The 16,265-nt window shown below is 45.8% G+C and overlaps 2 protein-coding genes across 2 annotated transcripts in view; one reads left to right on the top strand and one right to left on the bottom strand.

The window, feature by feature from the left end:
• LOC126543589 (ionotropic receptor 93a-like) overlaps positions 1–1,404 on the top strand; it is a 33,031-nt gene extending 31,627 nt beyond the window's left edge. Inside the window, exon 7 of the mRNA XM_050190698.3 lies at positions 685–1,404. Within this exon, the coding sequence (XP_050046655.2) occupies positions 685–922 (238 nt within the window). The 3' untranslated portion in view covers positions 923–1,404. The remainder of the gene's footprint in view (positions 1–684) is intronic.
• Positions 1,405–4,402: 2,998 nt separating this feature from the next.
• Positions 4,403–16,265, bottom strand: part of LOC126544564 (U8-agatoxin-Ao1a-like) — a 136,527-nt gene continuing 124,664 nt past the window's right edge. Inside the window, exons 2-4 of the mRNA XM_050191915.3 lie at positions 9,586–9,722; positions 8,819–8,879; positions 4,403–6,646 (exon numbers count right to left, since the gene is read on the bottom strand). Of these exons, the coding sequence (XP_050047872.1) occupies positions 6,505–6,646; positions 8,819–8,879; positions 9,586–9,667 (285 nt within the window). The 5' untranslated portion in view covers positions 9,668–9,722 and the 3' untranslated portion in view covers positions 4,403–6,504. The remainder of the gene's footprint in view (positions 6,647–8,818; positions 8,880–9,585; positions 9,723–16,265) is intronic.

Raw genomic sequence — 16,265 nt, 5'->3', positions numbered from 1 at the left:
CTGGCCACGGTGCGCGGCTATGGCCGCTCTGTTCGCGTCCACTGTGATGGTTGTGCTGGTCGATACACACTTAGGTTTTGGCTTCCCTTTTACTAGCGAGGAAACTTGTACGCTTTTCTGGTGCAAGCGTTTCGCATTTTCCCATTAAAACGCCGTTTTGGAGCAGGATGGCGCAACGGTCTGCTCTCGGCGAAATTGGAGCACCTGTTCCACCGCTACATCATTAGTGGCAGTGAAAACGTCCTTATTGAGGGAATGACCTCGGTGGCCTGGAAGGGGACAGCACAACATATGGCCACACTTATGAATTGAGAGTCGGGAGGCCAAACAAGTAACGAAAATGTAAGAGAGGAGCCAGCAGGGTGAATGACGCGCTGTTCGCTCCTGTCTGCAGGCCGTTTTCGTGCTCTCATGTTGACTTTGACTAGGACTGCGTGAGCATGGCCAATACTTGCGGTGATTTTTCAAGTTCAGAACAAATGTGATTTGCCTATACTTGCTGTAGGCTTTGAACGGTCTTCGCGGTGTGGCCCCCGTGTTGTAGGTCCTGAGCTCGGTTCTTTGATGCACGATGTATAAGCTTGACTACTTTGGCACGTCGTCATTGCGGCACACACTGAACGTGCACAGAAAACGAAGCAAGTATAACTACTCCAACATTCGCTTCTTCTTCTTTGTTTGCAGCCTGAGGAGAGCATTTGAGATGGGCCTCCAGGTTAGGCCAATGCAACCATACATATTCAACGCGACCAGATGCTACGCCGAAGATCCCCAGGAAGCCGCCGCTTACCTACTTGAGGATATGCAGGGAGCGTTCTTTTCTCTGGTCTTAGGTCTTGCACTTTCTTTGGGAATGTTCCTGACGGAGCTGACAGTAATCTGCACCCAATCATTCAAGCTAATCCGCCGACCTCTCCACTAAACGGAGCATGTACTCATCAAGCTCGTAAATATCGTTTGTTTGTTGACTGTAGTATAACTGGGAAAAACCAGAGACGCAATGATTTACACGTTTTCTAGAATTTTCCTCGTTTTCCAGCGAACTGCAAAAACAGACTAAAAGGATAAACTAAGATGTATATGTCGATATTCTACTTGTTTTAAAGAACGTGTTTCCTCTGATATTTTACTAAGCACGTGCATGCAAAGCGAGACACACCAGTAGCCAGCTTTGCTGCTACCTTTGCAGCTGCGCGACGAGACTCGTAAGGGTAACTATACCACAAAACATTCCGTTCTCTCAGCTGTGAAATATCTGAAATAAACTGTTGTTATAGCGTTATCAGAGCAAGCAGCGACAACGAACAAACCAGCTTAAAGTTTTGCATCTGCAGTACGCGCACTGCATGAAAGACTTGTAATCAAACTTCCAAGTGAAAAATAAAGCTATAAAATTAACTCACACCACGCATTTAAATTTGTTTTGAGGAAGTGGCATAATCAACTGTGGGAATGAAACTTCGGTGTGACATCATCTCCGCTAAGGTAAAGAATTGGTCAAAGCAATTTTAGAATTATTGATCCTACTATTTTAATTGTCCTGATGGCATTTCTCTTCTTCGCGATAGTTTGTGCCTTCGGTTTTTGTAGGGTGGCAATGACTTGCATGCCATATGCTGTTGCATGTGCTAATGTACGTGCTGCCTCTGTCCTGTGCACCACAGTTATCTTGAGAGCTGTAGTGGGACATAGCGAAGCGTCATCGCTGTCCCTTGAGTATGCGGTGATTCGCTCTGGTGTTGATGGTGCTATGCACATCGCTATGCGTCCTATGCTGACACAACAGTCTTTTCGGGCAAGCAGTCGTGGGCATCCGTGTGAAAAGAGCAAGATAAGTGAGGCGGCAAAGTGGTTATTTAAAAGGCACCTTGCACCGGCCAGAAGTTTCTGCGACACTTTCATTTACAGTCGAACGCCTTTCTAAAGAATTGCTTGGGGCCTCCAAAATCATTCGCTACATAGGTCTCTTCGTTGTAAAAGCCTCACACCATAGAGCTCCCAATAAAACATCGACATAGTTATTCCATCCTTATACAGCTCATCTCATTGTAAAATAGTTCGTTGTGGAGGTGCACGATAGTATTATTTGAGCGTCTCCGACACCAGACAATAAACATGTGAAGCAAAGGAGAAGACATTATAAGCTCAAGAAATCTAAATTCCGGAGTTTTAGGCACTGCAGCTGCAATCTCATGATGAAGCACGCCATATCGAGGAACTTCAGATCAATGTTGAGCAACTGTGATTTTTAACTTTAACCTAGATTGACGTTCCAAACTACTTGCATGCTTCATCACTCCTCTGTGGTTTCAACATAATTTTGCCGAGCACAAGCTCGTGAATGTTACGCTTCTATTCTCCAGTGCAAACAAGCCTCGTTATGAGGAGCATTCGTTATGAGGAGCAATATTAGACATCCATGGGACGCGAACGGTGTGAGGGCTCTTTCCGAAACGCAGTTCATCCGGGAGGAAAGCCGAGTGTTGAACCGGAGGACGCCTGTGCCCTGTTGGATAACCAATGGGTGACCGGTGGTGGAGTTATTTGGAACCAATGTCCTCCGCAGCCGAGGTGGACACCCGAACACGAGGCCATGGCTGAGGCTGTCCAGCAATAAGTGATCGAAGGCGTCACGGCGAATGTGCGTCGCATCAGTGTACCAAACGCATAGAGGAAGGAAATAAGGTGGTCGAGGGTGTAATGCGTCACTCTGCCAGCCATGTCAAGCAAACGCACTGCTATGCCATTCCTTTCGATTTTTCCCTCGCCATATCGGCCAAACATATGTCCTCTGTGGTTCAGCGTACTGGCCTAGAATGTTTGGTACCCGGTAGTTTTTATTCAATTCGGAGTTGTTCGGCTTACTGGCCGTGGCTAGGTATGCAGAGCGGGTGCACTAAATCCTATCATGTGCTGTGACATGGCGATCACATCTTGGGTCACCACGTTGGGCTTAAAACGTGTTGCGTAATGTTCCCGCCTAGTTCTTTCCTTCCTCTATTGCCACACCCATATCGATTTCACCAAATTCCGTAGGCTGCATGTTTTGGTGTTGAAGTCACTGAGGAAAGCTTCAGCGTAAGTTACTCTTTAGGTAACTGAAAGCAAAGTGGCAGTATATATATATTAGATAGAGGAATACTTATATATAGACGATAGGTAGACATATGTGCTATGGCTTCAACAGCACGACTAGAACAAGGGCCAAGAAAGAGAAGGGCTAGAGCAGCAACTTATTTTCTTTCTTATTCTTTTTTTCTTGCTTTTCGGACTATCAAAAAAGTACAGTGCGGAAATTAGACAGTGGCCTGATTGGCTAAGCGTAAATATATTTGTGGGCAAGAATTAAATAAGAAGCCAGATTGAAGCGTACACCAGCACAAGACGCAATGTGGAAAGTATGAACTGTTTATGAAGCTTATGAAATCAGGAGCGCGTGTTCTTGTGAATGCGATGCGATCACGTATACACTCACAAGTTTCTCGAAAAATAAACAGTTTATTGTTAGACTATGGAGTCCTATGACTGTGTACGCGTCAGGGTGCTTTTCTTAGCACTTGTCGCGCGCAAATTTAAACATGTTGTAGGAAAGGCTAACGCTATATGAATAATAAGTGGCACGTAGTCTAGGTTTCTTCAGCTTGCACAAGCAATCGCTTGTGCATGCATGCAAAATCAGGCACCGAAAAGCTACGAAGGTACAACTCGCTTCATATCAAAAGGATACCAAACGAGCCACCTCCTGATCCTTCTTTTTCAAACCACTCACCTACATTCTCTTGGCCCTTGTCCTATTAGCGCTGTTGCAGCCGTGAGCAGGCGCAAACTTGTCCAAATATTGGTCTTCCTATCAGCGTTCGTTTCACTCCTCACCGTTAAACTACTAAATGGGAAGTGCACAGGAAGAAGAAGGCTTGAACTGATCAGTAGTGGTCAAACAAGGAAAGTTGCTGGAGCCAGCGTTTCCAGAAGGAAACGTTCCTTCGCCACGCAGAAAACGATTTCCCTTGTCAAAATGTTGGCCGCAGCAGCACCCCGTGATCGACAACGTTTGAACAGTTCTACAATATACTGTACGCCTTGCCTTTCACTTCAATGAGGCGTCGAGCTCAGCTGCACGTCTAAATGCACTCAAAGCGTCAGTAAAAGTGATTAAAAATTAGGCCACATTAGGACCTCTCGGTGCATTTGTCGAAAAGCGTGCATTGAAGGCAGAGTGCAATCCGCTTTCTTGAAGTTAACAGTCATGCGAAGTGATGGGTGTTTTCAATCACTTGTCCTCTTCATACCCAATCTGTTAGTACAACGGGGCGTCTTGTGGAAAGGCCACAACATACAGCCTACTTTGTTGCATGAAAGGCAACCTTGAGGCACCTGTGAAATCATCGGTCTTCGCGCAACATAAAGGACTCGAAAATATATGCCCACTTTATTCACGCACAACTCATGACTACAAAAATGAGATCGACAAAGAGAAAAGAAACATAGACAATAGGAACACTATTGTGTCTGTTTGGGGGCCCACTAGCAGCACGTGCAGCACGGTTTAACAGCACGGCGCTCTTGTGGATCACGCATAGAGGATGGAAACGGCAATACGTGCTGAGGAATGGGATAGAGGTACATCCAAGTGTCACACGTTCAGGTCCAGAGCCTTTGGTTAAGTCGTGTCTTTTCGAAGCATCGTTCAAGCTTCTCGACCCCGGGGTAGTCGTTTGTCACCTCTGTTTTTGTTTCCTCTAAGGGAGCCACAGAAGGTCGTGGCCCAGGAAGCCCTATTGCACGAACAACCTATATGTGAGAAACTTTCACTGTCAGCCAAAGTAGACGTAATTCTCTTCTCAAATCCCGTGTCTTCGTTTTTTTTTTGGCATTCAATAAGTGAACAGAGAATTATTTCTGTTTCTATGTGTAGATAATGCTCAAATTGATTCTTTTTGTAGGAGGGGCGGTGAAATTGTGCAAAGGTTAGGTCACGAAGGATAACTATACAATTTCTTTGCAAACCGGCATGCGTTCTCATGCTGTGCTGCGAATTGCATTGAAAGGGCGACGCCAAATAGCTACATGGCTTTGTCATTGGTTCTTTGACGACATGTTTCAAGGAGAAAGATACACTCGGGTTTTTCTATACACCAGTTTAACAATGCCGGCAAAGTGTATGTCAGTGTGCGGGGGTTACATACGTGCAGGAAACGCGGGATCTTGCTGGAGCGCTTGTGCATATTTTGACAGACATAGGTGCAAACACCAAGAAGGGAAAAACAGCGACGTCGAAAAATTTTATGGCATGGTTTGAGGTTGTCGCCATGGTCACGTAGATGTAGGTTCAGCAAAGCGATGTCCATGGAGCTTCCGAGATGTCATTCCGCAGAGACATATTCCGGCAAAGTGTTCGATGATTTTCGTAATTTGTACGACTTTAAGTAACAGTAATACTGGTATCGAACAGCGTTAAAAACATACCACTACGGAGGGGACCCTCTTTTCTTAAATTTCTCCTCGAATAACAAGAACGGTATGATGATCATTCAGAAGATACTTATACAGTACGTGTTACGCATCCTAGCGAAATAACAGTTAATTCGTACAGTTTAAATGCAAGCAACGACGATTCGAAGTTATACCAACAATTTATGGAAAGATGCAAAGCTGCTGTCTTTCAACAGTCACATAAGCGTAAGGATACCAATTCTTTCTAACGAGCAACAATCAACGACATCAAGATCACAGTGAATCACTAACTGACAACAACGTTGTTAGGTAGTAAAGCCAACAATACACCCTGGGTTCACATCTCTGAGTGACATCCATAAAATCTACATAGTTTCTCAAACAGATGTGAACACAATGCTTACGATATAGATGATACATACAGAAAGTATAACGCCTTTCACTTTAAACATGCTAAACAGCAAAGATAATACGCCATGTTTTATTCATAGAATGCCCATTTTTTCGGTCCTGTATCAAGCCTAGGCATGAACGAGAATGATTCAAACCTTCTGCGTCTAGAGCAGCACACACGTATCTCGGCGCCATTACACTGTGCCAGCAGTTCTACAAATATGCAGAACAATGTGTTATTCTCGTAATAAACAGCAGTTTGCCTGTACGATAAAGAAAATGTATGAACTGCTATGTTACCCAGGGCCTCATTGACCGAATCTCAGTCAATAGAGCGAAGCGTTACTTGTCATTACTAGCATCAAACGCTGACGCTCTGCTTGACCATCGGAGAGAGAAAACTAAATCAAGGAAAACAGCAACAAACGAAGACTATGCCCGCATTTTGGCTTGTCCCACTTCCAACCCCACAGAGTTTGTTCGTCCGGTACACAAACTAGACTGCCACTTGCGTGCACTCAACAATGTACGACAGTGAACGACATTTGTGAAGACAACACAAAGCTCTTTTTTTACATCCACACCGGAGCACAGAGACGACGGCGTTGTTGTTTTGCGCCGGACCGACGTGGACCGCTGTTAGCCGTGTTGGCCTGCTCATTTCTTGCCCAGCGACTGGAAAAGGCCGGCCCTCTGGCAACGACAGTTGGTGCCCCAGAGGTTGCAGCGGCAAGCCGACTGGTTGCAGCAGTCGTTGGGCCGGCCATCGCAGGTTGCACCCCGTCGGATACAGCTGCGCCTGCGGAGAAAATGATGCTCTTCGAGAAACTATTCACTGCCGTTTTGCTTTAAAGTGGATGCAGCCATTGTGGCAGAAGAATCTTGTGGGCTTCTGCTCATAAGTTGTAGCTTTGTATATTGCCATCCCGTGCTTGTGGTTCTTCGCCTTCTGTTTCTTGCTTGCGTATGTGCTAGTTCCTTTAGTGAATAAAACGACATCACTACCACTTACAGTGGCATAAAATATCAGAGAGTAACATGTTGTTAATGCCATTATCGTATTTCAATATGACGAAGCCAACTCCTTGCAAAAGGAGCCGCGGAAAGCACGTCTTTTAAATGGTAAGTTATCGTGATCGCAATAGAACAGTGGCGCGAGCGTTCGTTGCGGAGGGGAGCTGATCATAAATCCTAGTGAGATTCGTTAATTCTTTGTAAAATATGTTCCTAATTCGCGCATGAATCATGCATGTGTCCCTGTAGCGTGATGCGCCTTTCTTCCCATACATTACTTTAGGATATTGCTGTTGCCGGCGTTTCGTTACAGAATTCGTTGCGCAGATGTTATTTAACAACAATTTCCGCCGATATGGGCGAAAGCCTTCAAGTCCACTTCACTTCAAATGCTGTCACCATTATCTGCGGCCACAGTAACGTCTTCGCACTCTGCAATGTACAAACTGCATTTCCTATCTCGAAAAATGCAATATGCTTGCAGAAATTCCCTGAAGGCAAAGAAATGCTACAGGTTTTGAGACATTCTTCGGCATGCGAGAGAATCAGTAAAAAATGAGCAGATGTGTAAATTCCATTGAGTACCTCTGACGCGTTTTAGCACACGAACTTCAATGACATCTAATGAAACAGTCGTCCAGCTATTTAGCCGCAGCCAGTGTTTTGCGGACTATATCGAAGGAAGTCGGGCTGATGAGGAAGTTTCCATTGTCTCTTATACTGAACTACTGATTTGTCCAGAAAGCAATAAGTTTAGGCTGCTGTGTTCATCGCAAAAATGTAAGCACTGCTCACTGTTCTTCCAGTGAAACGCTACCGCTTATGCGCTGAAAAATAATAATGTTCCTTTACAATAAAGCACACCTCTTATCAGAAATGATTTAGTTTCATTGGTTCCTTGGTGAGTTTGGAAATTTGATTTCACCTACAAAAGACATGATTTTCAGTTTGCTTTCATTCTCTTCATTCTCTTTCCACTTCCAGCAACATCGGGAGTGTTGTTCCATTCAACCTTTAAACATCGTGAAAAGAAAGTTCTTAACTTCCCTTTGATCACCATGTAGCGGACAAATTTTCCACACATTGCTCAGCACCGATAACCCGAAAAGCTAAGTATTAATAAGCTACAAAAATAGGAGGTTTACGCATTGCATTTTCGGTCTGGAATCATCCCGGAAATTGGAAAAGCAGTGGTGCTTTGTGTTCTCTTTTGCTGGTATTTTTTTTTTAACTTGGGAGATCAAAGGAAGTTGATTGAGGCCAGACACATGGCCGCACTGTTTTTTAACTTCCACGAGCTAGTCATCCAAGTTCTCAAAAAAGCGATGTTATTTATCGAGCACAGAAAACCCGGAAGAGCAGGGGGCGCTTCATCTCATTTCTTTTTGTCTGGTGCATTGATGAAGCTAATATATTAAGGTCCATGCCATTATCTTGTTGGTTACAGCCTCTGAGCTTTTATTCAGAAATATTTGCTCAGTAACTTGCGCCAGCCAAGTTATAGAGAATTTACTCGATATGTATTAAACGTAGATGACCAAAGCCCTTTCTTCTTCAAAATATCTGTGTGACAAACTTCTTGACATTCATTTCGTCATCGGTTCCAGTGAAGTTTGATAGCGTTCATCGTCATACTTTCTTACTTCAGCAACTACAGTGAAATTTCTGCACATTTTCCTTAATCCATGTTGTAATAACACTTATATGTTCAAGAACATAAGAAATATGTGTGCCATGAAGTATGCGGATGCATTTTTTTTGCTGAGGTTGGCGCGTTTGGGTATTCACATCGCATAAAGAATCCTATATCATCTGAATTAACACAACGTATAGCCACTGAAGACAATAGCACCTACCCAAAACACATAACGCAACCGTGTCAACGCCTGCACACTGTCCGGAGAAAGTGGCACATCCCTATTTCCTCTAAATTTAAATAAGGAGCAAAACCACTTACTTGTCAGCAGACATCAAATAGTTCTCGAGTCGCTGCTTGTATTCATCTAAGAGGGTGTCATCTGTCAACCACAAAAAAAAAAAGAACAGTAAATACGATATCTGTTTATTTCGGCCACATGGAAAAAAGGATCAGTTCCCTCATTTTTTTGAACACCATTTTCGTTTTATGCTTTCCCATATGCACTGTAGCACGCGAGAGAAAAAACTGCTTCGGATGACGGCTCTACTTTTCTTCTGTTAAAACGTTCGTCGCTTAACTAGTCTGAGTAGTCATTTGTACACGCAGCACTGCATTTACCGTTTCACTACGATGTGTTACGGCATGTTGCGGGAGCTTCTTGTCAGATTCTTATCTCTTGTTTGGCTGACGGCCCCGAAAATGCTGCTGTATTACTATGGCTTCGACGCAGGCCCACCTTAACATTATATAATACATAATATATAATACAATTATCATGAAATATATTAAGCGCATTTAGTCCGCAAAGCCCCACGAAATGTATGTGTCCACTTCGAAGTTCGTTGGCTAATTTTATAACTAGCACTCAATAACCTTATGTAACACTCTGTACTTCTAACACATTACCTCTCTCATGGAATGACACTTCAGCTATCGCCTGTGTACTACTCAGTAAAGTAGGAAGATATGCGAAGGTGCTCCAAAGAAATAGCTAAAAAACAGCAGCTGCTGCAACCGAATTTCCATGTCAACGCTTCGGTCAAATCAACTGTAAAATAAGCCTGCTGAAGACCAAGCGTTCTCACCGTAGTTGTTGTAGGGCACAGCCACCACTGTTCCCACAAGGAAAATGACTACTAAGGTAAGGGCGACCAGCTGCGACTGCATTCTGCTACTGGAAAAGTGTGGAGCGAGGAGAGTGCACAGGTGGTCAGCGGTTTACCTGTAAAAAAAGAAAGAAATAGAAACATGAACATCGCCAGAACTGAGCAGACTGTTGCTGTTAGTTCTCATAAGGGCACTGCTGAGCACCAATTTGCAGGACTGGTTGCTGACTAGAACAACCACATTCGGATGCAGTAATTTTTTTTGCGTGCAGCTTGATCTGTGGCCTAGATGCGTAGTTAAATAAAAGCGTGGAGGCGCTCTTCATGCAGAAATTGCTGTAATCGCTTAGATAATTTGTTGTGAATGAGTAAACGCCGATCACAATTTGTCCGATCCGTTCGTAGCGTCGTAGCTCTTAGTAACTCTTCTCGAGCTTCTCGCGTCGCTGGGCCGCCGATGCCCAGTAGGTGCTGAATATCCGCTGTAGTAGCTGCAGCAGCACCCTTCGGACTGTTCACTGGGCCTCCAGGTCTTAGACCCTAGTCCCATCTGTATGAAGTGTAAGGGCCGCCCCAGCACAGATTATCGGAAGGGAGGCTTCCTCCATCCGAAAAAAAAGTAATTGGAAATTCAGGTTTACGGAATTTCTGAGAGATCCTTAGGAGTGAGTACTATAATTTTATTCAAATATGCGGACACTTCACGCCCATTTGCGCCATCGGAACTGCCGTCGGCGACGTCATGCTGACCTACTATTGAAGGCACACACGTGGCGCGCGTATGAAGGGTTAAATGTCAAATTGCACGTACGCATGCCAGCGCACGAAAGCTCGCGCCCATGCACCTCAGGCATGCGCAGATGGTGCAGGACAGATCGTACGCGTCCAAGTGCGCCGCAAGCACAGATAACTAGTGTTTACGTACGCTAAGGTATAGCGTAGCCCAACATGGCCGCACCAATGGCTCCCGCTTCAGCGTGGATTCTCCTGATGGCTACGTTCTCACTCGCGCTGATCGCCAGGAGCTATTGAAATGAGCTTTGGCTTTCGCTAAACTCACACGAAACCTCAGTCATGGGCGCAAAGCACGTCTGATTTCTGAGATCCTTCTGCCATTTCAGCGACCGTAGGCCTAGCAAGACGTGTCTGTATAGCTACAAGGGGGTAATGGTGGCTATAGAGGGGTAGGTGTGCCGAACAATCCATCTGGAACGCAGTCCGCTATTTCTTCGCATCATGACACAAAAGTGGCGCTGCGCTCAGTACAATGGTTTTCAGCGGCGCGTGTCGTCTGGTTCTTGTGGCAGACGGCGCGCAACAAATAAAGCACGCAGAGTGAAAAGCTATCATCTGTAGCAGTCGGTTTGTGCAATGAGCAGATACAGTTCTCGGTTATTGCGTGTTGGCAACTTGCTAAAATATGTTAAGCTTCTACGCGGAAAAGTTGAGCGGCATGCATGGTTAGGGGAAGCTTCTCTCCGATGGCAAATAAGGGGAGTCCGCACCAGTATAATGGCGGTATTTGTTTTTCAGAGAAGATCAACAAACACACTTATTTATTCATTCTGAACTATAAATCACGGGGGCCAAAAGCAGCCTTATTCGCAGCGCCTATACCGATTGTGGGCGAAGGACGCTTTTAGGAAACGTTCATCAAGCGCGATTTCACCCATGTTGTGTACTAAGGAATGTTTACCGACGATACAGTAATATGGTGCCTCCGTTCATGTCTATAAGACGGTGCCCGAGAAAAATAAGATACAATATTATTTGATACTGTGATCACACAACGCGATTATGACCGCAAACCCTCGTAGTGACCAGAACAACAAGCTGCGAATAAACCTGGGCAAATTACGACATCAAAATTTCTGTGCCGGCGCTGGCGAAGCTTGTCATCACGTACGTATTACGTCATGCTTGGTGACTGGATCTGGGACTCGAAGGTGCCACGGCTGCCGCATTTTCTCTTTGAGCGAGATTAATTTCTAACATCACATTCAATAACGCCTCCTTCCATTTGCGTTTCCGTAGATTAAACTAAAAGTGTTCAAGGGACGCACACCCCAACATCCCATGAAGGTGCTTGCGTTTAATGTACGTAAGACAACAAGCTATTCTGAAACTGTCTATCATCTCCGAACAAATACCGGTGCTCTGGCTGCCTCACAAAAATACGAAACTACGTCTATCAAGGCGAAAATGTGAGCCAAGTGGACGCGCACTGGCGTGTGTCTTGTAGGTTCAAACCGCCATTACTTGCGAGGCTGCCCCACGAAACTGCGAAATGATGTCTCACAGGGCAAAAAAAAATGGCTGTGGCTTAGCTAAGGTTAAGCCCAGGATGCGAAGCATACTAGCCTTTATTTTAGTTGTTGAACCCCTGTTTAGCCTGGTGAACTGCTGTTGCTTGGCTATATTTGGTTTGGCTAGACGAAGAAACAACTCATGCGTTACTCTGCTTCGCCTTCAAGAGTGGAACGCGACAGCGTTCCCGTCGACCCGCCAAGGGGTGTAAGACAATGGGCTACGGCGCAGCGACTACGCGCCGGGCATTGGACGCAGTGAGCGTCGAGCAACGCAGCGTTCGGCGCGGCAACGAAATGTGCGCCTGAGCAAGCGACGCACGCCTGAGCCTTAGAAACAGCTCGTTTCTAAGGCAACACTGCATTCACTAGAGGCGCTTTTGTACCGCTTTGAAGCATCGTACTCGTGGCTCAGTGGTAGCGTCTCCGTCTCACACTCCGGAGACCCTGGTTCGATTCCCACCCAGCCCATCTTGCAAGAGTTAAGCCAAAGCCACCTAGAAACAAGCGCAGCTGCTTATATACCGCCGCGACGCCGCGAGCGACGGCGCGAGTTGGAGCCCCGTTTCTCCTCTGTCGTGACGTCATGGTGTCACGTGGTATGGCGTGGGGTCAAAGGTCATTGAAGGTGACACCGCCGCGCCTGAGGAGCTGGGTTGAGCTCTAGTAATATGCTTCGCATAAAACAATGATGCAAGACGTGCGCCCTGGTGCGTGTCTTGTAGGCTCAAACCACCATTGCTTGCGGGCGCGGCAAACGCAAGACGCGCGGGCATGAGCATCATCTGCGAAATTTGTCAGCAACAAGGCACGCTAGACCACATAACATGGGAGTGTGCTGGCTCCCCAGGGGCCAAGAAAAACATTGACAGTAGAGAAGCCTGGGACGCCTTGCTCCAGAGCGAGGCTGAAGACGACCAGCGTCGAGCAATCCGCCTGGCCGTTGAGGCCGTAAAGACTCACCGTCCTCAACGCGCCGGGACTGCTTCGTCCTCCCCCCCTACCTACCCCACCCAGCTCGGTGGAATAATAAAGCATTCAATCAATCATTCGGGCGCCGGCATGCGCGCGTGTAGTTTGGCCTTCAGAGAGCCTCTAGAAGAGACGCGCAGCGTGCTTGGCTCCAATAGTGACAAAGCCAAGTGGGCGCAACGTGACGTTCCGCTGATGACGTCAGCGTTCTGTGCGCACACGTTACCGTTCCTCGTGACCCGCTGTGTGCATACCACACCATGGTTCATACAATGGTATTAGCGCAATGGAAAATAAACATAATGTTAAACTTATATACTCCTTCTGATAGACGCTGCCAAACGCCTACGGCTTTCAATCCGTCTCATTTCGTGCCCTGTATAGGAGCGAGGTCTGAAACATCCCTAGCATGGTTCTTAACACGCCAGTGTTCTCACACTTTAAGCACAACGCTAAGTCTCGCTATGGCTTTCAATACTTCGCTCTCAGGATAAACGAACAATTTTTTATACTGCTGTAGTTCGGATACATCACACAGGGAACCATAATTTGTGCGTGCAAACAAGTCTCTTCACAGAATTTCGTAAACTTGTGACATCATTCTGCTCCTTGCAGAGATGAGAAAGCGACACCATTCACTAGTAGTTATCAGAATAAAACGGTCACCATGTTCATTTGTTCGGCAAGGTAGAATATTTACCTTTAACTGATGATCGGTTCTAAGTAATGTTTAGAAACGACTAAGAAAAGAAAGTTGTCTATTGAGTGACACACGCTATTTGGTAATTCATGTGTAGCGGCATGGGCGAGTTGGCAAAACAACCACATCGTGGGAAACGAGGGCACAGAAAGAAGACAGAAAGCACCGTGCATCTAGATCCCTTTGAAGCGTCTCGATCTTCAACACGGTGCTTGCTTTGAAATTAAGTACGGTGCCGTTCGTTTGTCGCGGGACAGAGGCGGCAGCAGAAGCGCTCTCCGCACACTTTGATTGAACTGCGTGCACAATCTTGCAAGCAACTGCTAACGATTTCAAGCACACACTTATGGTATGAATGAATGAATAAAGCCTTTATTTCAAGGAAGAGGACGGCTCTAGGCCGCTGATGGGGTTAGGAGGGAAGGGAATGTGGGTACCCAGACTGTTGGCTGAAACACTTCTTCACTCAGTCTGGGATCTTCCGCTTTATGCAGGCTCAGGTGCATGTTCAGGTCCGCCGCTCTCAAATGGGCTGGTCGACCCCTTCTACACTACTCGAAACAGGCCACTTTGTCTGCCATATGTCGCAATGGCTTTCTGTGTTTCAGGGTTAGTTTGTATTGCAATTCCTAGTGTTCTAATGTCTCCGTGTAGTAGATGCTGAATGTTGGATCTCCCTTGTGAAAAAGCTGCACAGTTCCAAATGAGGTGTTCCAAGTCTGCTCTGCATGACTCCTGGCAATGTGTACATCGGGTGTAAGTCTTCGCAATCGTAGCTTGTCTGGGTTGGTGCCATTTCTCAAGTATGTGTGGTGTGTATGCAGCGTTGGCCATAACCTTATTCAAGAAAACCTCTTCCGTGCGGGTAAGCCCGCCCTTGTCGTCAAACACATGTACTGGTGTAGCTTCTAATAATCTCCGTTTACTGTCTGCTTTTATTTTAGTACGAATGTAATGCATCAGTGCTCTGCTAGGAGAGCCTGCGGCCAATATCTTTAGGTATGGATTTTGGTCCGCGGGGTTATGGTATAGATTTATTCTGTATTCGATTATGTTATGTTTCTCTGTTCATCCTTGTAGTGGAGCACTCTCAGACGAGTGTGGTGGCGGATGAAGCAGACAGAGGCCCTTCACTCGCAGGGGTGCCACCGAAACCTAAGAAACGCTGAGTAAAACGTGGGGACGCAAGTGCAGGCAACCTCCGGTGAGTTCCACGTGGAATAAAAGTACTCTCCAAATCCCCTATTTTCAGGGACGTCCGTAGCAGCTGCCGTAGCCGCTGCTCGCACCAGGTGTGGTTTAATGCTCGACACAAGTTGCTGCTAGACGTTCTAACTATGAGTAAGAGCCACTGAATGCAATTGATTTGTAGCTAACCACATTTCCTTTCATCCTGCCATTCACAACGGCCACGAGGGACGTGAACTTGAGCTGTATAGTACTGACAAGACCCATGCGAAGAAAACACGGCCGCACACGTAAGATGATGATCGTCTTCTTGTGCATCAAACGTTAGTTTAGCTTAGCATCTTAGCTTGTGTCATGTTAGAACTATACGCTGTGGAACTTCGCATTCATGGTCGAGAGCAAACTCCCCTGAACGCGTACGTTTATTAGGGCGACCGTGACTGGACCATACATATGTATTCTTTAGACAAAACAACTAGGTTTTAGATATTGTAGACATCGTCGTGTTGAAGCAAGAGTGTCAGAATATCAATAATGCCACAGCCAAAGTAATCGTTTTCCCAACAAGTTACCAACATTATACGTTTGCAGTGGCCCATGCTATCGTACGCTTTTGCATTAAAAGTGCACACATTCTCTAGCTGTCACGTTACATTGGCTCTAGTCTTATCGGTCTTCTAGTCATGAGAGTGCCAATGGAACGGCATGATATTGACGGTAGAGTGAAGAAATTGCACAGTGAACATGAAGAGAGGATAACTGTCTAAAAGACCTATTATTAGGTCAAGTAATTGCATCAAATAAATGAAGATAGCAGCGAGGAGCAGCGCATGATATTAATGTGATTACCCAATTAGAAGGCTGAGTGCCGTTATAGCACAAGGAAAAATGGAACTCACCTTGTGCGTTGGCCTAAAGTTTCAAAAGCTTAACGCCTCAAGAAAGAAAAAAAAAGGAAATGACCAGCACCATGCCTCAGTTTATACGTAGAAGTTAGCAGCTCACATAGCAAGAATCATTGCATAGATTTCAACCGACTAAGCACAACGCGTTTCGTAAGAGCGAAATGCGTTCTAATTTTAGGGCGTGAAAGTTGATTCAGGTCGCATTTAATTGCTTCAAAGGTTTCAAATACCTGCGATAAAGCGCAAATACATTTTTTTAAAGCGCTCAAGGCTCTTTCCGCGACAGTTGCTATTGTGTTGGGCAACCACACTCTTAGTGAATAGGCGTGCGAACCTCTTTCAAAGCTCTTGAGCCAAGGGAGGCCATTCACGGAACTCATTTCGTCGAGCGCTCACAAAGGACCACACAGACCTTGCAAATTCGGCGTTCTCAAGATGAAATTTACTTTCTCGAGTTTTTTTGTTGCCTGGAAAACAGAACTGTGTGCAGCAATGCCGCGCGACTTTTCAACGGGCCCAGCGCGTGCAGAGTGCACTGAATGGGAAGAGGTTGTAATTTTTTTTCGTGTTAATCCCGGTTCTTTAACG

Source organism: Dermacentor andersoni, chromosome 10 (assembly GCF_023375885.2).
Source record: "Dermacentor andersoni chromosome 10, qqDerAnde1_hic_scaffold, whole genome shotgun sequence".
NCBI lineage: Eukaryota > Metazoa > Arthropoda > Arachnida > Ixodida > Ixodidae > Dermacentor > Dermacentor andersoni.
This window is presented reverse-complemented; position numbering and strand designations above follow the sequence as displayed.